The 23225-nt window shown below is 39.8% G+C and overlaps 1 protein-coding gene across 3 annotated transcripts in view; it reads left to right on the plus strand.

The window, feature by feature from the left end:
* The window catches only part of LOC116540900 (zinc finger protein 273), a 37618-nt gene that overhangs the window by 5989 nt on the left and 8404 nt on the right, over positions 1–23225 (plus strand). For 2 of the 3 annotated variants that reach the window (XM_032264706.1, XM_032264707.1), the window contains exons 2-3: positions 6676–6802; positions 7546–7644. In XM_032264706.1, the coding sequence (XP_032120597.1) occupies positions 6676–6802; positions 7546–7644 (226 nt within the window). The remainder of the gene's footprint in view (positions 1–6675; positions 6803–7545; positions 7645–23225) is intronic. The other variant, XM_032264708.1, reaches the window with a different exon arrangement.

The raw sequence follows: 23225 nt of genomic DNA on the forward strand, positions 1-23225 counted from the left end.
CAATTCTCCTGCCTCAGCCTCCTGAGTAGCTGGGATTACAGGCACGTACCACCATGCCCAGCTGATTTTTTGTATTTTTAGTAGAGACGGGGTTTCACCATGTTGATCAGGATGGTCTCGATCTCTTGACCTTGTGATCCACCCGCCTCGGCCTCCCAAAGTGCTGGGATTACAGGCTTGAGCCACCGCGCCCGGCCCTATTTAGCACTTATAAATGAGAATATGTATTTGGTTTTTCATTTCTGAGTTGGTTTGCTAAAGATGATGGTCTCCAGCTCCAGCCATGTTGCTGCGGAGGACATAATCTTGTTCTTTTTTTAGGGCCACACAGTATTTCGTGTTGTTTATATGTCATATTGTGTTTTTATTAAAAATACTTGTTTTATTTTGGAGCTAGGATATCATTTGATTGCTCAGGCTGGAGTATAGTGGCATGATCTTGGCTGACTGCAGCCTCAACATGCTGGGCTTAAGCAGTCCTCCTACCTCAGCCCCCAAAGTAGCTGGAACTATAGGCGTTTGCCACCACACTTAGTTAATTTTTCTTTCTTTATTTTTTGTAGAGCAGAGTTTTGCCATGATGTCCCAGACTAGTTTCAAACTCCTGAGCTCAGACAATCTAACTGCCTTGGCTTCCTAATGTGCTGGGTTTACAGGTGTGAGCCACTGCACCTGACCATATGTTTTCTTTTCTTTTTTCTTTTTCTTTCCCCTTTTTTTTTTTTTTTTTTTTGTGAGACAGTCTTGCTCTGTTGCCCAGACTGGAGTGCAGTGGCACGATATGGGCCCACTGCTGCCTCTGCCTCTCAGGTTCGAGCGATTCTCCTGCCTCAGCCTCACAAGCAACTAGTATTACAGGCATGCACCACCACGCCCAGCTAATTTTTTTGTGTGTGTTTTTAAGTAGTGACAGGGTTTTACCATGTTGGCCAGGCTGGTCTCAAACTCCTGATCTCAAATATCTGCCCTCCTCGGCCTTCCAAAGTGCTGGTAGAATTACAGGTGTGAGCTACCTCACCCGTCCATAATGTTTTCTTTACCCAGTCTATTATTTTGTTGTTGTTGTTGTTGTTATTTGGAGACAGAGTCTTGCTCTGTTGCGCAGGCTGGAGTGCAATGGCACAATCTCAGCTCACTGCAACCTCCACCTTCCGGGTTCAAGCGATTCTTCTGCCTCAGCCTCCTGAGTAACTGGGATTACCGGTGTGCACCACCATGCCTTGCTAATTTTTTTGTATTTTTAGTAGAGATGGGGTTTCACCATGTTGGCCAGGCTGGTCTTGACCTCCTGACCTCAGGTGATCCACTCTCCTTGGCCTCCCAAAGTGTGGGGATTACAGGCATGAGCCACTATGCCTGGCCTCCAGTCTCCTATTGATAGACATTTAGGTTGATTCCATGTCTGTCTTTGCTCACCAGTACTATTGTGAATACTGCTGCAGTGAACATGCGTGTGTGTGTCTTTATAATAGAATAATTTATGTTTTTTTGGGCATATAGGGTATTTTTTGGGGCATTCATGTTGCTGAATCAAATGGTAATTTCGTTTTTAGTTCTTCGAGAAATTGTTCCACTGCTTTTCACAATGGTTGAACTAATTTTTACCCCCACTAACAGTGTATAAGTTTTTTTTTTTTTTTTTTTTTTTTGAGACGGAGTTTTGCTCTGTCACCCAGGCTGGAGTACAATGGCATGATCTTGGCTTACTGCAACCTTCATCTCCCGGGTTCAAGCGATTCTCCTGCCACAGCCTCCTAACTAGCTGGGATTACAGGTGACTGCCACCACACCCAGCTAATTTTTTGTATTTTTAGTAGAGACAGGGTTTCACCATGTTGGCCAGGCTGATCTTAAAGTCCTGACCTCAGGTGATCTACCTACCTCGGTCTCCCAAAGTGCTGGGATTACAGGTGTGAGCCACCGCACCCAGCCATAAGTATTCCTTCTTTTTTTTCTTTTCAGCCTTGCAAGCATCTTTTTATTTTTATTTTTTACTTTTTAGTAATAATCATTCTGACTAGTGTGAGATTGTATCTCATTGTGATTTTTCTTTACATTTCTCTAATTATTAAGAATGAGCATTTTTAAATATGCTTGTTAGCCACATATATGTCTTCTCTTGAATATCTGTTCATGCTTTTTCCCTGCTTAATGAGGTTTTTTTTTGCTTAAGTTAATAAACTTGCTTAAGTTCTATATCGATTTTGGATATTAGACATTTGGCAGAAGCATAATTTGCAAATATTTTCTATTATTCTGTAGATTGTCTTTTTACTCTGTGGACAGTTTCCTTTGCTGTGAAAAAAGCTCTTTAAAAGGTCCCATTTGTCCATTTTTGCTTTTGTTGCAATTGCTTTTGGTATCTTCATCATGAAATCTTTAATAGTTCCTATGTCTAGAATGGTATTTCCTAAATTATCTTCCAGGTTTTTTTTTTATAATTTTGAGTTTCACATTTAAATCTTTAATTTATCTTGAGTTGATTTTTGTATATAGTGTAAGAAAGAGGTCCAGTTTCAGTCTTCTCCATAGTGCTATCTAGTTATTCCAGCACCATTTATTAAAGAGGGAATTCTTCCTACATTCCTCTTGTCAGCTTTGTAGAACACATGGTTGTAGGTGTGTGGCATAATTTCTGGGCTCTCTATCGTGTTGCATTGGTTTACGAGCCTGTTATTTTGTACCAGTACCATGCTGCTTTGGTAACTGTGGCCCAGTAGTATAGTTTGAAGTCAGGTAATGTAATGCCTCCAGCTTTATTCTTTTTGTTTAGGATTGCCTTGGCTTTTCAAGATTTTTTTGTTTGTTTCATATGAATTTTAAAATAATTTTATTTATTTTTTTTTTCGGTTAAGAATCTTTTTGGTAATTTGATAAAATAGCATTAAATCTGTAAATTTCTGTGGGCAGTATGTCCATTTTAATGATACTGATCTTTTCTATCCATGAGCATTCACTAATCTTCCATTTGTGTCATCTTAGACTTCTTTCAGCAGTGTTTTGTAATTCTTGTAATAATAGATCTTTCACTTCCCTGGTTAGCTGTATTCCTAGATTATTTTTTTGTGGGAATTGTAAATGGGATTGGTTTTCATTTGGCTTGAACGTTTTTGATATACCAGGGATGCTACTGATTTTTATACATTTATTTTGTATCCTTAAACTTTTCTGAAGTTGTCATTTTTAAGTGCTTTTCTATAGAAAATACAGGGTTTTCTAGGTATAGAATCATGTCATCTGGAAATGGGGTAGTTTAACTTCCTCTCTTCCTGGTTGGATGCATCTTTTGTTTGTTTTTTGTTTGTTTTTTGCCTGACTGTTCTGGCCAGGACTTAAAATTCTATGTTAAATCGGAGTGGTGAGAGAAGGCATCCTTGTCTTTTGCCAGTTTTCAAGGAGAAATTCTCCCAGCTTGTGTCCATTCAGTATGCTGACTATGGGTTTGTTGTAGATAACTCATTACTTTGAGGAATATACCTTTAATGCCTAGTTTGTTTAAAGTTTTTTACATGAAGTATGTTAAATTTTATCAAAAGCTTTTTCTGCATCTATTGATAATCTTGTGGGTTTTGTGTTTCGTTTTGTTTATGTGGTGAATAACATTTATTGATTGGTGTATGTAGAATCAACCTTGCATTTTAAAATAAAGCCTACTTGATTATAGTGAACTAGCTTTTTGTTGTGCTACTGAATTTGGTTTTCCAGTATTTTTTGAGAATTTTTTCATCAATGTTAATCAAGGATATTGGCCTACATGAAGTTTTCTATTTCTTTTTTATATCTCTGGCAGGTTTTGGTATCCGAATAATATTGTTCTTATATAATGAGTTGGGGAGGAGTTTCTTCTGAATTTCTTTGGAATAGTTTTTGTAGGAACGGTATCAGCTCTTTTTGTACATCTGGTAGCATTTAGCAGTGAATCTGTCTTGTCCAGGACTTTTTTTTATTTGGTAGGCTATTTATTACTAACTCAGTTTTGGAGCTTGTTATTGGTCTATTCAGGGATTCAATTCCTTTTTTCTTCAGTCTTGCGAGGTTGTATTTGTCCATAAATTTTCATTTTTTTCTAGAGTTTCTTGTTTGTTTTCATAGAAGTGTTCATGGTAGATTTCAAGCTATTTGTCTTTTTGTAGGTTCATTGGTAATGTCCATTTTGTCATTTCTAATTGTATTTTTGTGAATCTTCTTTCTTCATTAATCTAGCTACTGGTTTATTAAGTTTTTCAAAGATTTAACTTCTGAATTTCTTTCTTTTTTTAAAATTTATTTATTTTTTATTTTTTATTTTTTTGAGACGGAGTTTCACTCACGTTACCCAGGCTGGAGTGCAATGGCGCATCTCGGCTCACCGCAACCTCCGCCTCCTGGGTTCAGGCAATTCTCCTGCCTCAGCCTCCTGAGTAGCTGGGATTACAGGCACGCGCCACCATGCCTAGCTAATTTTTTGTATTTTTAGTAGAGACGGGGTTTCACCATGTTGACCAGGATGGTCTCGATCTCTTGACCTCGTGATCCACCCGCCTTGGCCTCCCAAAGTGCTGGGTTTACAGGCTTGAGCCACCGCGCCCAGCCCTAAATTTATTTTTATTTTTAGTAGAGACAGGGTTTCACCATGTTGGCCAGGCTGGTCTTGAACTCCTGACCTCAAGTGATCCACCTGGCTTGTCCTCCCTAAGCGCTGGGGTTACAGGTGTGAGCCACCCTCTGAATTTCTTAATATTTTATATAGTTTTTTTAATGTCTAAATCTCCTTAAGTTCATATCTGATTTCAGTTATTTCTTGTCTTCTGCTAATTTAAGGGTTGATTTCCTCTTGCTTCTCTCATTCTTTTTTTTTTTTTTTTTTTTTTTTTGAGACAGAGTTTTGCTCTTGTTGCCCAGGCCTGAGTGCATTGGCACAATCTTGGCTCATTGCAACCTCCACCTCCTGGATCCAAGTGATTCTACAGCCTCAACCTCCTGAGTAGCTGGGATTATAGGCATATACCATCATGCCTGGTTAATTTTTGTATTTTTAGTAGAGATGGCATTTCACCATGTTGGCCAGGCTGGTCTTGAACTTGACACCTCAGGTGATCTGCCTACCTTGGCCTCCCAAAGTGCTGCAATTACAGGTGTGAGCCACTGTGCCCAGCCTCATTCTTTTATTTATGATATTAGGTTATTAAATTGAGATCCTTCTAACTTCTTGATATGAGCATTTAATGGCATAAATTTCCCTCTTAATACTGCCTCAGCTATGTTGTAGGGTTTCTGGTATGTTCTTACTTGTTTTTATTCTCATTTGTTTTAAGAAACTTCTTGATTCCTGTCTCAATTCCATTATTTACCCAAATGTCATTCAACTGCAGGTTTAAATTCCATGTAATTGTATGGCTCACTGCAACCTCTGCCTTGTGGGTTCAAGCGATTTTTGTGCCTCAGCCTCCTGAGTAGCTGGAATCACAGGTATCCGCCACCATACTTGGCTAATTTTTGTAATTTTAGTAGAGTTGACATGGTTTCACCATGTGGGCCAGGTTGGTCTTAAGCTGACCTGACTCGGCCTCCCAAAGTGTTGGGATTACCGGCGTGAGCCACCATTCTGGCCGTTTATGTTGTTTTTAGGAGAGTTCTGTAGATTTCTATTAGGATTATTTTATCAAATATCGAATTTAAGTCCTAATATCTTGTGAATTTGCTGCCTCAATAATCTGTCTAATAGTGTCTGTGGGGTGTTGTTGTCTCCCACTATTACTGTGTCAGAACCGAAGTCTGTCATGCGCCACTATACCCTGCTATTTTTTTTTTTTTTTTTTTTTTTTTTTTTAGTAGAGACGAGGTTTGGCCATGTTGGTCAGGCTGGTCTTGAACGCCTGTGTTTTTCTGTGTGCCTCAGCACATCATACAAATTTGTCCTAGTTCAGTTGATGTTAATGATTCACTTGGTTAAATAACTCTCTGACACATTTTTTTTCTTACCATAGACTTAATTATTTTTCTCTTCATTATTAAGCATCTTTATGCAGCTGATGTGCATAAACCATCATATTTAATCTGAAAGGTGCCCTTCTTTCTTAGGTTTCTTTTGTATATATTTGTCTTTGGAAAATAAAGGCTCTCATCTTTGTTTATAGGTCAGAAAAGCTGGGAAAAACACAGGCTCTTCCACTTACTGGATGTTTGACAAAATATTCTTCTTGAGTCGAAACCATTGTTATTACTGGTGAGCTTGTTAAAAATTCAGAAACTCAGACTTATTACAGATCTTCTGGAAAGAAAATCTGTATAACAAGATCTCCAGTTTATTACTGTTCACATTAAAATTTTAAAGCTGGCTTATAACATGGCATTTCTATCTGAAAAATACAACTCGTTCTGTATGATGTAAATATAGCACTCACAAATGTACATGTTTGTATTTATGTCATTAATTTTATACATTATTATCTGGAAAAGTATCGTGTAAACTGCTATTGTGGATCTTATGCCACTGTCTTTTCTCAGAGTTAGAGAATACATTTGAGCATATTTGTTTTGAAAATTGTTTTATTGGATAATTTTAGTCACTCCTATAAGTTAAAAAAAAAGAAAGTTCTCTTTACTTTCCAATTTCACCTTGAGTCAAATTAAAAATTCTGTCCAGGGCAAGTTGGTAAATATGTTTGTGTGTGTGTGTGTGTGTGTGTTTTTCAGGGACCACTGACATTTAGGGATGTGGCCATAGAATTCTCTCTGGAGGAGTGGCAATGCCTGGACACTGCGCAGCAGAATTTATATAGGCATGTGATGTTAGAGAACTACAGAAACCTGGTCTTCCTGGGTGAGGATAACTTCAATACATAATTTACAATATACCCTAAAGGTTTCATTTATCTTTTCTGTAGAATGGTTTTTGGAAATTTATGCTTTGCATAAATAAGTGTTAGATCCCTGTTTTCAAGAAAATCCTGGAGATTTGTTCATTTAGAAATGAATTTTTCTGTCCAGTTGCAATGGCTTGAGACCAGCCTGACAAACATGGTGACACCTGTGTCTACTAAAAATACAAGAATTAGCTGGGTGTGGTCTCACATGCCTGTAATCCCAGCTACTCAGGAGGCTGAGGCAAGAGAATCGCTTGAACCTGGGAGGTGGAGGTTGCAGTGAGATGAGATCATGCCATTGCATTCCAGCCTGGGCAACAGAGCAAGACTCCATCTCAAAAAAAAAATGAATTTCTTCAAGATATTTCATTTTGACTGGAACTTTCCACATTTCTGAGCTAATCTGTATCCTTCACTCTAGATTAGTGGTAATTCCAAAAATTTAGTGGCATAAAATATTTTTGCCCACACCTTAAAATCTAATTGCCACCACCAGTTTTTGATTCAGTAGTGTTGAGTGGTGAAATTAAGAACATACAAATTTAAAATATTTTCTAAATATTTAGAAATTTATGATATCAATTAAATATTTTGGGATTAATTTACTAGAATATTTTATTACATCCTCTTTACTGAGCACATTACTAGGTTGGTAATTGGAGAATATGAGCAAGATTCATGTTACTCATTTTTGATAAAACAGGTATTGCTGTCTCTAAGCCAGACTTGATCACTTGTCTGGAGCAAGGAAAAGAGCCCTGGAATATGAAGAGACATGCGATGGTAGCCAAACCCCCAGGTAGGTGAGATAGTGAATACAACGGATGACACAGATGGCAGACAGGTCTAAAGGTCAACTAAGGGTCAAGGAGGAAGCCAGTTCTTAAAATGTGATTTGAGTTTTTTTTTCCTTAGTTCTCATATAGGGGCATCTTCTGTCTTATGCTTTTTTTTTTTTCCCCCCCCCTTAGTCTCTCTCTGTCACCCAGGCTGGAGTTTAATGGTGAGATCTCAACTCACTGCAACCTGCGTCTCCTGGGTTCAAGCGATTCTCCTGCCTCAGCTTCCTGAGTAGCTGGGATTACAGGCACATGCCACCACGCCCAGCTAATTTTTGTCTTTTTAGTAGAGACAGGGTTTCACCATGTTGGTCAGGTTGATCTCAAACTCCTGACCTAGTGATCCGCCCTCTTCGGCCTCCCAAAGTGCTAGGATTACAGGCATAAGCCACCACGCCTGGCCTCTGTTTTATGCTTTTACATTCTCTAAGGATTCTACTTTCTCTTCAGTGATCTTTCTTCAAGTTTATGGTAAGAGCTGACCAAAGTCCTCTTCATGGCATGTAACAGACTGCACAGTCTGACTGTTTTTCCATTGTTTCGGGGGACACACAGATACCTCCATAATTTTGAGAATCTCTGTTAAACGGTTTTTCAAGTTCTCTTTTTGCATCACATCTGAAATATATGAGAGTAGTGGTTTCTATTACTTTGGGTTTTTCTATACATTCAATCGTGGTTTTTTTTTTTTTTTTTTGAGATGGAGTTTCACTCATGTTACCCAGGCTGGAGTGCAATGGCACGATCTCGGCTCACCGCAACCTCCGCCTCCTGGGTTCAGGCAATTCTCCTGCCTCAGCCTCCTGAGTAGCTGGGACTACAGGCACGCGCCACCATGCCCAGCTAATTTTTTGTATTTTTAGTAGAGACAGGGTTTCACCATGTTGACCAGGATGGTCTTGATCTCTTGACCTTGTGATCCACCCGCCTCAGCCTCCCAAAGTGCTGGGATTACAGGCTTGAGCCACCGCGCCCGGCCTCAATCATGTTTTTATTACTATAGTCTTGAAATATAGTTTGAAGTTATAATGTGTGATGTCCTACTTTGTTCTTGTTCCTCAAGATTGCTTTGGCTATTCAAAGTTTATTGTGATTCCATGTAAATTTTAGGATTGTATTTTCCATTACTGTGAAAAAAAATACCATTGCAATTTTGATAGGCAGTTTATTCAATCTGTAGATCACTTTGGATAATACAGCACTTTAACAACATTTATTCTTTGAATCCATATACATAAAATATTTTTAAGTTTATTAGTGTCTTCTCTAATTTTTTTTACTGATACATCTTTTATTGTAAAGATTTTTTTTAGGCCGGGTGTCGCTGTTCACGCCTGTAATCTCAGCATGTTTAGAGGCTGAGGTGGGCGGATCACTTAAGGTCAGGAGTTCGAGACCAGCCTTGCCAACATGGCAAAATACTGTCTCTACTAAATATACAAAAAATAAGCCGAGTGTGGAGATGTGTACCTGTAATCCCAGCTACTTGGGATTCTGAGGCAGGACAATCACCTGAACCCCAGAGGTGGAGGTTGCAATGAGCCGAGATCACCCTGCTGTACTCCAGCCTGAGCAACAGAGCAAAACTGTCTCAAAAAAAAAAAAAAGTGTTTTTACCTGCTTAAATTTCTTCTCAGAAATTTATGATTTAATACTATTGTAAATAAGATTGTTTTCTTTCTCTATTTTATCAGTTTAAGTATATGAAACTATAACATACACTTGTATGTTATTTTAAATTTTGCTAATTTACTGAATGTATTTATTAAACAGGTTTTCATGTACTAGCTGTGTTTTTTTTTTAATTTTGTTTTGTTTTGTTTCTGTTGTTGTTGTTGTTTTGACATAGTCTCACTCTGTTGCCCAGGCTGGAGTGCAGTGGTGCTATCTCAGCTTACTACAACCTCCGACTCTCTGATTCAAGTGATTCTCCTGCCTCAGCCTCACAAGTAGCTGGGTTTACAGTCACATACCACCATGCCCAGATAATTTTTGTATTTTTAGTAGAGACAGGGTTTCACCATGTAGGCCAGGATGGTCTCAATCTCCTGACTTCATGATCCACCCACCTCAGTCTGCCAAAGTGCTGGGACTACAGGCATGAGCCGCCATACCCGGCTAGTTGTGATTTTTAAAAGATGAGATCATATGATCTACTACAGCAACTTTTTACTTATTTGTCCTCAATTTTAATGGCTGGCTGGCTTCCTTCCTTCCTTCCTTCCTTCCTTTCACTAATTCTTCTAATACATATGTCCATTGCTAGTTAAAATAGAGCAGTTGACAATGGCACAATATAGTTTTGCATTGGTGTTTATAGATTTGAAGAAACAAACACCTCTTCAAGTTTTTATAATCTGGTTTCAGGAGGTAAAGATCTTTTTATGTTGCACCCCCAGGGTGATGGGATGCCCCCTGGGTTTGTAGTGGAGAAGGGTGTAGTGCTCACAAGGATTTTGGGTCTGCACTAGGGTCCACCTTTAGTTGGTTTGTTAGAAGAAGCTTGGGTGGTTGTAATTCCCATTATATTTCTGGACAGACTGAATCTTTCAGGACTTTGCTTTGTAGGGCAGACACCAGGACAGGTTTTTGCAGTTCGGTCTGCATATGATGGCCCTTGTATCAGCATGTGGATGAGTCTGGCTTTCACTGAGTACCAGACAGGATTTCCCCAGGTCACTGTGTGGGTTTCTATGTAGGCAGAACTGGCCATGAACTATACCTCAGGGAGCTGGAACTGAGTCATTGAACTGCATCAGGGACCACAGTAAAGCCAAGGTCTGCAGGCCTCCTGCATGGCTATAAATGAGTATCTTCCTCCAGGCCCCTGAACGTGCAGGACCTCTCCCAGGCTATAGCTGGGAGAACTTTGGGTTGGTTAGAGTAATTTCAGAATTCTCAGTGAGACCAAGTTAGGTGGGCCATTTCCTGGTGTGCTGCTCAAGAACAGGGGTCCTATAGTGTGCCACCTGAACAATGGTCTGCTTTCTGAAGAGAACCCTTCTCAATCTTGGGCTTTAGCAGAGTTTCATAACTCCCTCCCTTGATCTCAAAGATTCTTTAAAGGCACTTATTTTGGAGGTGGGGTGTTGCTGCATAATCCAGGATGGTCTTAAAATTCCTGCCTCAAGCAATTCTCCAACCTGAATGTACCATGTGGCTGTCATTGTGGTGTGAGCCATGATGCCTGATTCTCTCAGATGCATTTTTGTCAGGGATGGCTGACAAATTTTCTTGTTCTGAGGGGATAAGCAAATGGGGCACCTTTTATTATTACATCTTACTTATGTCACTCTCCTTGTATAGTTTTACTTTCTATTTGCTAGTTCAAATTTTTCTGTAATTTTATTTTATATTTCTTTTTCTTTGAGATGAAATTTTTTGCTCTTGTGTCCCAGGCTGGAGTGCAATGGCATGATCTCAGCTCACTGCAGCCGCTTCCTGGGTTTAAGTGATTCTTCTGCCTCAGCCTCCCAAATAGCTGCAATTACAGGCATGCGCCACCACACGCAGCTAATTTTGTATACTTAGAATAGATGAGGTTTCACCATGTTGGTCAGGCTGATCTCAAACTCTTCACCTCAGGAGATCCACCTGCCTCTGCCTCTCAAAGTGCTGTGATTATAGGTGTAAGCCACCACACCCAGTCTTATCTGTAATTTTGGATTCAGACATTTAAGACAATTTGCTATTTAAGACAATATGCTAGAATTTTCATGAGATGCCTGAAGTAAATTATGTAATTAGTAGGCACTTCATATTTACTAAAATAGTTATTTATATTTACTTCATATTTACTAAAGTAGTTATTTATAAATTTAGGCTTGCTGCAGGAAAAAAGAAATTGCAGAATTTTCACACACTTTCTTCAGCCTGTATCTAAATAATAACGTAATTTATTCCTGAATGTTTATTTTATGTATCAGAGGCTCTAACCATATTCTACAATATATATATATATATATATTTTTTCTTTATTTAGCAGTGTAAGGCTATTCTTTGCTTCCAACATTGGATTACAGCAGTTTCATTTTATGTAAGAATAGCATATATTTAAAACATAAAAATGAACTTGTTTTAAATTCTCATTAGAATTTTCTGTTTTTCATTATATTACATTTTAATGAAATTTTACTGCCACACAGTGCATGCCAATGATTCAAATACTTGCCATCCATGAGTACACAGTTATAGTCAAATATTGCAGTCATCTAGACAGATTGCCTTTTTTGTTGTTGTTTTTGAGACAGGCTTGCTCTGTTGCACATGCTGGAGTGCAGTGGTGCAACCTCAGCTCACTGTAGCCTCCACCTCCCAGGTTCAAGTGCAGTTCTCCTGCTTCAGCCTCCTAAGTAACTGGAATTACAGGCATGTGCCACCACACACAGCTAATTTTTGTATTTTTAGTAGAGACAGGGTTTCACCATGTTGGTGAGGCTGGTCTCGAACTCTTGACCTCATCATCCACCCACGTTGGTCTCTCAAAGTGTTGGCATTACAGGTGTGAGCCACCACACCTGGCCTACAAATTCTATTTAATGGTACATCAATGTCGCACACCAGATTTTATGGATCAACATTTTCTTTTATTGTTTTGACATTCCATATTAGTGTTATTTTCTTGTAGATTTCTTAACTTCAGTTTATCGTGTTTTTTGGTTTTACTTCCATATTATTTTAGGCAATTTGCGATTCTGTTTGTATACTTTAAGACATTGTGAGGTTTAATTAAGAGATAGTCATATGTCACCATCAGATATATAATCTGTGTGTTATTGTCAATAAATATGACCTCAATTTTGGTTATGGCTTATTTTGTAATATATTCTCTCTTAGCTGATTTACAGTGATTGTTTTATCAAAGTGAGTAGTCATGGAAATAGTCTTTTCACCATGTGTATAACAATGAATATATATTTTCTTTTTTTTTTTTTTTTTTTCCATTTTATTGCATTTTCGGTTTTGGGGTACATGTGAAGAACATGCAAGATTGTTGCATAGGTACACACATGGCAGTGTGATTTGCTGCCTTCCTCCCCATCACCTACATCTGGCATCTCTCCCCTTGCTATCTCTCCCCAGCTCCCCACCCCCACTGTCCCTCCCTTATTTCCCCCCAATTGACCCCAGTGTGTAGTGCTTCCCTCCCTGTGTCCATGTGTTCTCATTGTTCAACACCCGCCTATGAGTGAGAACATGCGGTGTTTGATCTTCTGCTCTTCTGTCAGTTTGCTGAGAATGATGATTTCCAGGTTCATCCATGTCCGTACAAAGGACACAAACTCATCGATTTTGATGGCTGCATAACATTCCATGGTGTATATGTGCCACATTTTCCCTGTCCAGTCTATCATCGATGGACATTTGGGTTGGTTCCAGGTCTTTGCTATTGTAAACAGTGCTGCAATGAACATTCGTGTGCACGTGTCCTTATAGTAGAACGATTTGTAATCCTTTGGATATATACCCAGTAATGGGATTGCTGGGTCAAATGGAATTTCTATTTCTAGGTCTTTGAGGAATCACCACACTGTCTTCCACAATGGTTGAACTAATTTACACTCCCCCCAACAGTGCAAAAGTGTTCCTGTTTCTCCACATCCTCTCCAGCATCTGTTGTCTCCATATTTTTTAATGATCGCCATTCTAACTGGCGTGAGATGGTATCTCAATGTAGTTTTGATTTGCATTTCTCTAATGACCAGTGATGATGAGCATTTTTTCATATGTTTGTTGGCCTGATGTATGTCTTCTTTTGTAAAGTGTCTGTTCATATCCTTTGCCCACTGTTGAATGGGCTTGTTAGTTTTTTTCTTGTAAATCTGTTTTAATTCTTTGTAAATTCTGGATATCAGCCCTTTGTCAGATGGGTAAACTGCAAAAATTTTTTCCCATTCTGTTGGTTGCCGATTCACTCTAATGACTGTTCCTTTTGCTGTGCAGAAGCTGTGGAGTTTGATTAGGTCCCATTTGTCTATTTTGGCTTTTGTTGTCAATGCTTTTGGTGTTTTGGTCATGAAGTCCTTGCCTACCCCTATTTCCTGAATGGTTTTGCCTAGATTTTCTTCTAGGGTTTTTATGGTGTTAGGTCTTATGTTTAAGTCTTTAATCCATCTGGAGTTAATTTTAGTGTAAGGTGTCAGGAAGGGGTCCAGTTTCTGCTTTCTGCACATGGCTAGCCAGCTTTCCCAACACCATTTATTGAACAGGGAATCCTTTCCCCATTGCTTGTTTTTGTCTGGTTTGTCAAAGATCAGATGGTTGTAGATATGTTGTGTTGCCTCCGAGACCTCTGTTCTGTTCCATTGGTCTATATCTCTGTTTTGGTACAAGTACCATGCTGTTTTGATTACTGTAGTCTTGTAGTATAGTTTGAAGTCTGGTAGTGTGATGCCTCCCACTTTGTTCTTTTTGCTTAGAATTGACTTGGCTATGCGGGCTCTCTTTTGGTTCCATATGAAGTTTAAGGTGATTTTTTCTAGTTCTGTGAAGAAGGTCATTGGTAGCTTGATGGGGATAGCATTGAATCTGTAAATTACTTTGGGCAGTATGGCCATTTTCACGATATTGATTCTTCCTAACCATGAACATGGAATGTTTCTCCATCTGTTTGTGTCCTCTCTTATTTCGTTGAGCAGTGGCTTGTAGTTCTCCTTGAAGAGGTCCTTTACGTTCCTTGTTAGTTGTATTCCTGGCTCTTTGTGGCAATTGTGAATGGAAGTTTGTTCTTGATTTGGCTCTCTTTAAGTCTGTTATTGGTGTATAGGAATGCATGTGATTTTTGCACATTGATTTTGTATCCTGAGACTTTGCTGAAGTTGCTGACCAGTTTCAGGAGATTTTGGGCTGAGAGGATGGGGTCTTCTAGATATACAATCATGTCGTCTGCAAATAGAGACAGTTTGACTTCCTCCTTTCCTATTTGAATGTCCTTTATTTCTTTATCTTGCCTGATTGCTCTGGCTAGAACTTCTAATACTATATTGAATAGCAGTGGTGAGAGAGGGGATTCTTGTCTGGTGCGACATTTCAAGGGGAATGCTTCCAGTTTTTGCCCATTCAGTATGATATTGGCTGTTGGTTTGTCACAAATAGCTTTTATTATTTTGAGATACGTTCCTTCAATACCTAGCTTATTGAGGGTTTTTAGCATAAAGGTCTGTTGAATTTTGTCAAAGGCCTTCTCTGCATCAATTGAGATAATCATGTGGTTTTTGTCTTTGGTTCTGTTTATGTGGTGAATTACGTTTATAGACTTGCGTATGCTGAACCAGCCTTGCATCCTCGGGATGAAGCCTACTTGATCATGGTGGATAAGCTTTTTGATGTCCTGTTGCAATCGGCTTGTCAGTATTTTATTGAAGATTTTTGCATCTATGTTCATCATGGATATTGGCCTGAAGTTTTCTTTTCTTGTTGAGTCACCGCCAGGTTTTGGAATCAGGATGATGTTGGTCTTATAAAATGATTTGGGAAGAATTCCCTCTTTTTGTATTGTTTGGACTAGTTTCAGAAGGAATGGTACCAGCTCCTCTTTGTATGTCTGGTAGAATTCGGCTGTGAACCCATCTGGACCTGGGCTTTTTTTTGGGTAGTAAGCTCTTAATTGCTGCCTCAACTTCAGACCTTGTTGTGGGTCTGTTCAGGGTTTCGGCTTCTTCCTGGTTTAGGCTTGGGAGGAGGCAAGTGTCCAGGAATTTATCCATTTGTTCCAGATTTACTAGTTTATGTGCATAGAGTTGTTTGTAGTAATCTCTGATGTTGGTTTGAATTTCTGTGGAATCTTTGGTGATATCCCCTTTATCGTTTTTTATTGCATCAATTTGGTTATTCTCTCTTTTCCTTTTTATTAATCTGGCTAGTGGTCTGTCTATTTTGTTGATCTTTGCCAAAAACCAGCTCCTGGATTTATTGATTTTTTTGAAGGGTTTTTTGTGTCTCTATCTCCTTCAATTCTGCTCTGATCTTAGCTATTTCTTGTCTTCTGCTAGACTTTGAGCTTTTTTGATCTTGCTCCTCTAGCTCTTTCAGTTTTGAAGATAGGGTGTCAATTTTTGATCTCTCCTTGCTTCTCATGTGGGCACTTATTGCTATATATTTTCCTCTAGAGACTGCTTTAAATGTGTCCCAGAGATTCTGGTATGTTGTGTCTTCATTCTGGTTTGTTTTGAAGAACATCTTTATTTCTGTCTTCATTTTATTGTTTATCCAGTCCACACTCAAGAGCAAGTTGTTCAGTTTCCATGAAGCTGTGTGGTTCTGGGTTAGTTTTTGAATTCGGAGTTCTAACTTGATTGCACTGTGGTCTGAGAGACTGCTTGTTATGATTTCCGTTCTTTTGCATTTGCTTAGGAGTGATTTACTTCGAATTATGTGGCCAATTTTAGAGTAGATGTGATGTGATGCTGAGAAGAATGTATATTCTGTGGATTTGGGGTGGAGAGTTCTGTAAATGTCTATTAGGTTTGCTTGGTCCAGGTCTGAGTTCAAGTCCTGGATATCCTTGTTAATTTTCTGTCTGGTTGATCTGTCTAATGTTGACAATGGGGTGTTAAAGTCTCCCACTATTATTGTGTGGGAGTCTAAGTCCCTTTGTAAGTCATTAAGAACTTGCCTTATGTATCTGGGTGCTCCTGTATTGGGTGCGTATATATTTAGGATCGTTAGCTCTTCTTGTTGCATTGATCCTTTTACCATTATGTAATGTCCCTCTTTGTCTCTTATGATCTTTGTTGCTTTAAAGTCTAATTTATCAGAGATGAGAATTGCAACTCCTGCTTTTTTTTTGCTCTCCATTTGCTTGGTAAATCTTCCTCCATCCCTTTATTTTGAGCCTTTGTGTTTCCTTGCATGTGAGATGGGTTTCCTGGATACAGCACACCGATGTGTTTTGTCTTTTTATCCAATTTGCCAGTCTGTGTCTTTTGATTGGGGCATTTAGTCCATTTACATTTAGGGTTAATATTGTTATGTGTGAATTTGATACTGCCATTTTGGTGCTAGCTGGCTGTTTTGCCCATTAGTTGATGCAGATTCTTCATTGTGTTGATCCTCTACCATTTGGCATGTTTTTGGAGTGGCTGGTACCGGTTGTTACTTTATATATGTAGAGCCTCTTTCAGGAGCTCTTGTAAAGCAGGCCTGGTGGTGACGAAATCTCTGAGTACTTGCATGTTCCCAAAGGATTTTATTTTTCCTTCACATATGAAGCTTAGTTTGGCTGGATAGGAGATTCTGGGTTGGAAGTTCTTTTCTTTAAGGATGTTGAATATCGGCCCCCACTCTCTTCTGGCTTGTAGGGTTTCTGCTGAGAGATCTGCTGTGAGTCTGATGGGCTTCCCTTTGTGGGTAACCCGACCTTTCTCTCTGGCTTCCCTTAGTATTTTCTCCTTCATTTCGACCCTGCTGAATCTGACGATTATGTGCCTTGGGGTTGCTCTTCTTGACGAATATCTTTGTGGTGTTCTCTGTATTTCCTGGACTTGAATATTTGCCTGCCTTGCTAGGTTGGGGAAGTTTTCCTGGATAATATCCTGAAGAGTATTTTCCAGCTTGGATTCATTCTCTTCATCGCATTCAGGTACGCCTATCTAACGTAGATTAGGTCTTTTCACATAGTCCCACATTTCTTGGAGACTTTGTTCATTCCTTTTTACCCTTTTTTCTCCATTCTTGCCTTCCCATTTTATTTCATTGAGTTGATCTTCGACTTCTGATATCCTTTCTTCTGCTTGGTCCATTCGGCTGTTGATACTTGTGCATGCTTCACGAAGTTCTCCTGTTGCTTTTTTCAGCTCCATCAATTCACTTATATTCCTTTCTATTTTGTCTATTCTCATTAGCATTTCGTCAAATCTTTTTTCAAGGTTCTTAGTTTCTTTGCATTGGGTTAGAACATGTTCTTTTAGTTCCCAGAAGTTTCTTACTACCCACCTTCTGAAGTCTGATTCTGTCATTTCATCACACTTGTTCTCCATCCAACCTAGTTCCCTTGCTGGTGAGGAGTTGTGATCCTTTGTAGGAGGAGAAGGTGTTCTGGTTTTGGATATTTTCATCCTTTTTGCGCTGGTTTCTTCCCATCTTTATGGATTTATCCACCTGTCGTCTTTGTAGTTGCTGGCTTTCAGATTGGGTCTCTGAGTAGACGTTCTGTTTGTTGATGATGAAGTTTTTTCTGTTTCTTGGGTTTCCTTCTGACAGTCTGGCCCCTCTGCTGTAGGTCTGCTGAGGTCCACTGCAGGTCCTGCTTGCCTGGGCTTCACCTGCAGCAGCTGCTGAACAGTAAGGGTTGTTACGAGTTTTCTTCTGCTATCTTTGTCCTAGAAGGATACCCGTCTAGTGTCAATCTGATCTCTCCTTTATGAGGTGGCTCTTTGGATATATAGGGGTCAGGGAGCTGCTTGAGGAGACGGTCTCTTCTTTATAGGAGCTCAGATGCTGAGTTGTGAGCTCCGTTGTTCATTCAGAGCTGTTGGGCAGGTACGTTTAGGTCTGCTGCAGCAGAATCATAAACCGCTTTTTGTTCGCAGGTGCTCTGTCCCAGGTATTTAGGGCTTCATGAGTTTCTGTTATGCTGCTGCCTTCTTTTTTTTTTCCTTCAGAGCTGTCCTGCCCAGCAAGGAGGCATTCTAGTCACTGTCTGCCTGTAGAGGCTTTGCTGAGCTGCAGTGGGCTCCGCCCAACTGCCGAGTGAACTTCCCTGCAGTCATGTTTATATGGGTGTAGTTAGAACTGCCTCGGCAAGGGTGGCCTGCCTCTGTTAAGGCTGAGTCTCTCTGTAGTGGTGAGTTGCCTTGGCAACGGCGGGCTGCCTCAGCATTGGCTGACTACCTCCGTAGTGGTGGGCTGCCTTGGTAATGGCGGACACCCCTCCACCACAGAGCTGGACCGTCCAGGGTTCAGCTGCGCTTGCTGTGAAACTCTCAATCCAGAGAGTTTCTGATTGCTGTTCTTTTGTCCGGGTGGGACCAGCCAAGCCTGATCGCCTGGCTCCCTGTCTCAGAACCTTTTTTTTTTTTTTTTTGTAAGTTGGTGTTCCAGTTGCCTGTTGAAGAGGCGCCACGGTGTGTGTTTTTTTCCCGTGCGACAACTCACTGTGCTGGCTTAAACAGCGGCACTGAGATTCGTGGCACTTTTTTTGCCCTGGAATCTACTGTCCTGGTTCCCTGCTCAGTCCCCTTTTTAAACAGATGAATGGGCGACTTCCCGTGGCTGCAGTCACGAGCCAAAAGGGCACCCGGACCGGTGTATTTTGTTAGGGAGAACCGGAGAACTGCTGCTCCGGGGCGCCGACAAAGCAGCCGCGCAGGGCAAAGCAGCGGCGCCGGCTGGCACAGCCGCGCTGGCTGAAACAGCCACGCTGGCGACCCGTGGAGCTCCTCCGCCTGGGAATTTCCTAGTCTGTGGGCAATAAAAATGCGGCATCCACTCACCCTCCATGCTTTCACTGGGAGCTGCAATCCTGAGCTGTTCCTAAACGGCCATCTTGGATTGATCTCTCTATATATTTTCTTTGTGTAAGAGAAACCCTTTTGTTATTTGAAGGTAATTTTTGGAAAGATTTGTAATTGTGTTTTGTTTTTGCTTTTCTTCTTGTAAAAACACATAACATAAAATTTGCCATCTTAAATCTATTTAAGTGTACATTTCAGGGCCAAGCATGGAGGGGGCTCACATCTGTAATTACAGGATTTTGGAAGGTCAAGACAGACAGATTACTTGAGCCCAAATGTTTGAGACCGCAGTGGGCAACATATGAAGACACCCTGTCGACAAATAATTTTTAATAATAGCCAGGCATGGTGGTATGCACCTGTGGTCCCAGCTACTTGAGAGATTAATATGGGAGGATAACTTGAGCCTTAGAGTTTGAGGTTGAATTGAGCCAATATTGTGTACTGCACCTTGGATGACAGAGAGAGACCCTGTTACAAAAAAAAAAAAAAAAAAAAAAAACCTGTGCATTTCAGAGATGTATATTCACATTGCTGTGCTAAAAACTTCCAGAAATTTTACGTTTTGTAAAACTGGAACTCAATACTCATTAAGTAACAACTGTTCATTTTACCCTGTCTTTAGCGCTTGACAAACACCCTTCCACTTTGTGTTTTTATGAGTGTGACACTTAAGATATCTCATTGAAGTGGAATCATAGAGCATCCATCATTTTGTCACTAGCTTATTCCAGGCAGCATAATATTCTCAAAGCTTATTTTAAAATGTGACAAGATTTTCTTTTTTAAGGCTGAATAATATTCCATTGTATGTTACATTTTTTGATGTCTTCAGGGAACATCTGGGTTACTTCAGTCTTCTGGGTTTTGGAAAAAGTTGGACAATACACGAATGTTCAAATATGTCTTTCAGGTCCTGTGTTGCATATTTTGGATACAGGTTTATAAATGGGATTGTTGTATTTAATGATTATTTCATTTTTAATTATTTGAGGAACACTTGTAACATTTTACAATAATGGCTGCATTTGGTTTTTTCAGCAACAATGAACATGGGTTTTATGTTCCAATAAAAATGATAACAAATTTGATGTTTTTAAAAATGTATAGTGGTCATCCTGATGGATGTGAGATGATTTTTTTATTGCAATTTTTATGCATTTCTCTACAAATTAGTAATTTTGTGTGTCTTTTCAAATGTTTTTTCCCATTTGTGTGTTTTTTATTTTTTGAAATGGAGTCTGTGGCTCAGGCTGAAGTGCAGTGGCAAGATCTCAGCTCATTGCAACCTCCAGCCTTCCCGAGTTCAAGTGATTCTCCTGCCTCAGCCTTCCAAGTAGCTGGAATTACAGGTGCATACCACCACACCTGGCTGAATTCTGTATTTTTAGGAGAGACGAGGTTTTACCATATTAGCCAGTCTGGTCTCCAGCTATTGACCTTAGATAATCCTCCCGCCTTGGATTCCCAAAGTGCTGGGATTACAAGTACGAGTCACTGCGCCTGGCCTGTGTATCTACTTTCATGAAAATTTCACTCAATTATTTGTCCATTTATAAATCCAGTTATTCAACTTCATTTTTCCTTTTGAAGAGTTGTTTATATATTCTGAATATTAACTCCCCTCACATGTAATTTGGAAATGTTTTCACCCATTTAGTAAGAGGTAATCTCGCATTATCCAGTGTTTTCTTTGATGTGCAAACATTTTGAAATATACTATAAATGTATTTATTCTTTACTTTGTTGCTAATACATTTAATGTCATATCTAAGAAAATGGTGCCAGGACCAATGGCACATCTTTCCCCTATATTTTTTTCTAAGAGATTTGTTTTATGGTTTGATTTTTCTTTGTTTTTTATTTCTAAGTATCTTTTTTATTATTTTTCTCAGATGGAGTCTTGCTTTGTTGCCCTCGTGGGAGTGCAGTGGCATGAGCTTGGCTTACTGCAACCTCCCCCTCCTGAGTTCAAGCAATTCTCCTGCCTCAGCCTCCTGCGTAGATAGGATTACAGGCATGCACAACCATGCCCGGCTAATTTTTGTATTTTTAGTAGAGTCAGGGTATCACCATGTTGGCCAGGCTGGTCTCGAACTCCTGATTTCGTGATCCGCCTGCCGTGGCCTCCCAAAGTTCTGGGGTTACAGGCATGAGCACTGTGCCTGGCCAATTTTCTAAATACCTTATTTTAAATATTTTCTATATATGGTTCAAGGAAATAATCCAACTTTATGAGTGACGATACCCAGTTTTCAATATTATTTTTTGAAAAGAACGTCTTCTCTCTATTGTGCTCAGGACAACTTTGTGGAAGATCATTTGCTCATATACAGAAGGGTTCATTTCTGAGTTGTCTGTTCTGTTCTTTCATCTCTTTATCTGTTTTTGTGTCAGTACCATGCTGTTTTTGTTGTATGTTTTAGTATGTTTTGAAATCAGAAAGTATAATGTCTATTTGTTCTTTCTCATGGATGTTTGACTATAGTTCATAATCAAAATTTTACAATATTTCCGCAAAATCTGTGCTATTGGGATTTTTATAGAAATTATATTGAATTTGTATGTTCCGGCTGGAGTGCGGTGGTGTGATTTCAACTCACTGCAACCTCTGCCTCTCAGGTTCAATCGGTTCTCCTGCCTCAGCCTCCCAGTTAACTGGGATTACAGGTCCACACCACCATGCCTGGCTGATTTTTGTATTCTTTTAGTAGAGAATGGGCTTCACCATGTTGGCCAGGCCGATCTCAAACTCCTCGACCCACCCACCTCGACCTCCTAAAGTGCTGGGGATTACAGATGTGAGCCACTGTACCCAGCTGACCTTTTTAAAAAATGTAATGTTTTAACCCCTGCGCAGAAATATGCCGAAGAATGTGTTTGATTTTCATATATTTTAAGATTTGCCAGTTTTGCTTTTGGTTTTAATTCCTAGTTTCATTCATTTTTGGTCAGAAAATATACAGTGTCTAATTTTGGTCCTCTCAGTACTTGTTGTTGTTGTTGTTGTTGTTGTTTTGAGACAGGATCTTAGTCTGTCGTCCCGGCTGGAGTGTGGTGGCATGGTTTTCACTGTCTGTAGCCTTGGCCTTCTTGGCTCAAGTGGTCCTGTTACCTCAGGGTTTTCAGTAGTTGGGACTACAGACATGCACTATCATGTCTGGTTAATTTTTTGTATTATTTGTAGGGACAGGGTCTCACTAGGTTGCCCCGTTTGGTCTCAAACTTTTGGCCCCACGTGAGCCTTTTACCTTGGTCTCCCAAAGTTTTGGGATTACAGGCATGAGCCACTGCACCCAGCTGACATCCTTAAATTTAATGAGTTGATATGTGTCCTAACAGATAAACCACGTGTAAATAAAAATATTGGGTAATCTCTTGCCTTTGACTGGAAAGTTTTCTATGTGTCTGTTAAGCCTAGTTGATCCATAATATGGTTTGAATGTCCATGTTCTCCAAACCGCATGCTGCAATGCAATTCTCTTTGTTCAATGTGGGAACTGATGGGAGGTGTTTGGGTCATGGGGGAAAATTCCTCATGAATGGCTTGGCACCATCCCAAAAAGATTATGCTTTATTAATTCAAATGAAAGCTGAATCATTAAAACAACCTGTCTCCTTCACCTTACACTTGTTCTGTCTTTTACCATGCGATATGTCCAGTTAGTCTTTGCCTTTCATTGTGATTGTAAGCTCCCTGACACCCTCACCAGAAGGAGATGCCAGCACACACTTCATGTACCGTCTGCCAAGGTGTGAGCCAAATAAACCTTTTTTACTTTATAAATTATCCCCTCTGAGGTATTCCTTTATATGCAAAATAATTAATACAGTCTACAATGTCTAGGTTTTCTTTCTCTTTTTTTTTTTTTTTTTTTTTGTGATGGTGTCATGCTCTGTCACCCAGGCTGGAGTGCAATGACATGATCTCAGATCACTGCAGCCTCTCTGCCCCCGAGGTTCAGGCGATTCTTCTGTTTCAGCCTCCTGAGTAGTTGAGATTACATGCGCCCACCACTACACCCAACTAATTTTTGTATTTTTAATAGAGACAGAGTTTCGCCATGTTGGTCAGGCTGGTCTCAAAT

The sequence above is a fragment of the Sapajus apella genome, unplaced genomic scaffold (assembly GCF_009761245.1).
Source record: "Sapajus apella isolate SASKATOON/1434 unplaced genomic scaffold, GSC_monkey_1.0 scaffold146, whole genome shotgun sequence".
Taxonomy (NCBI): Eukaryota; Metazoa; Chordata; class Mammalia; order Primates; family Cebidae; genus Sapajus; species Sapajus apella.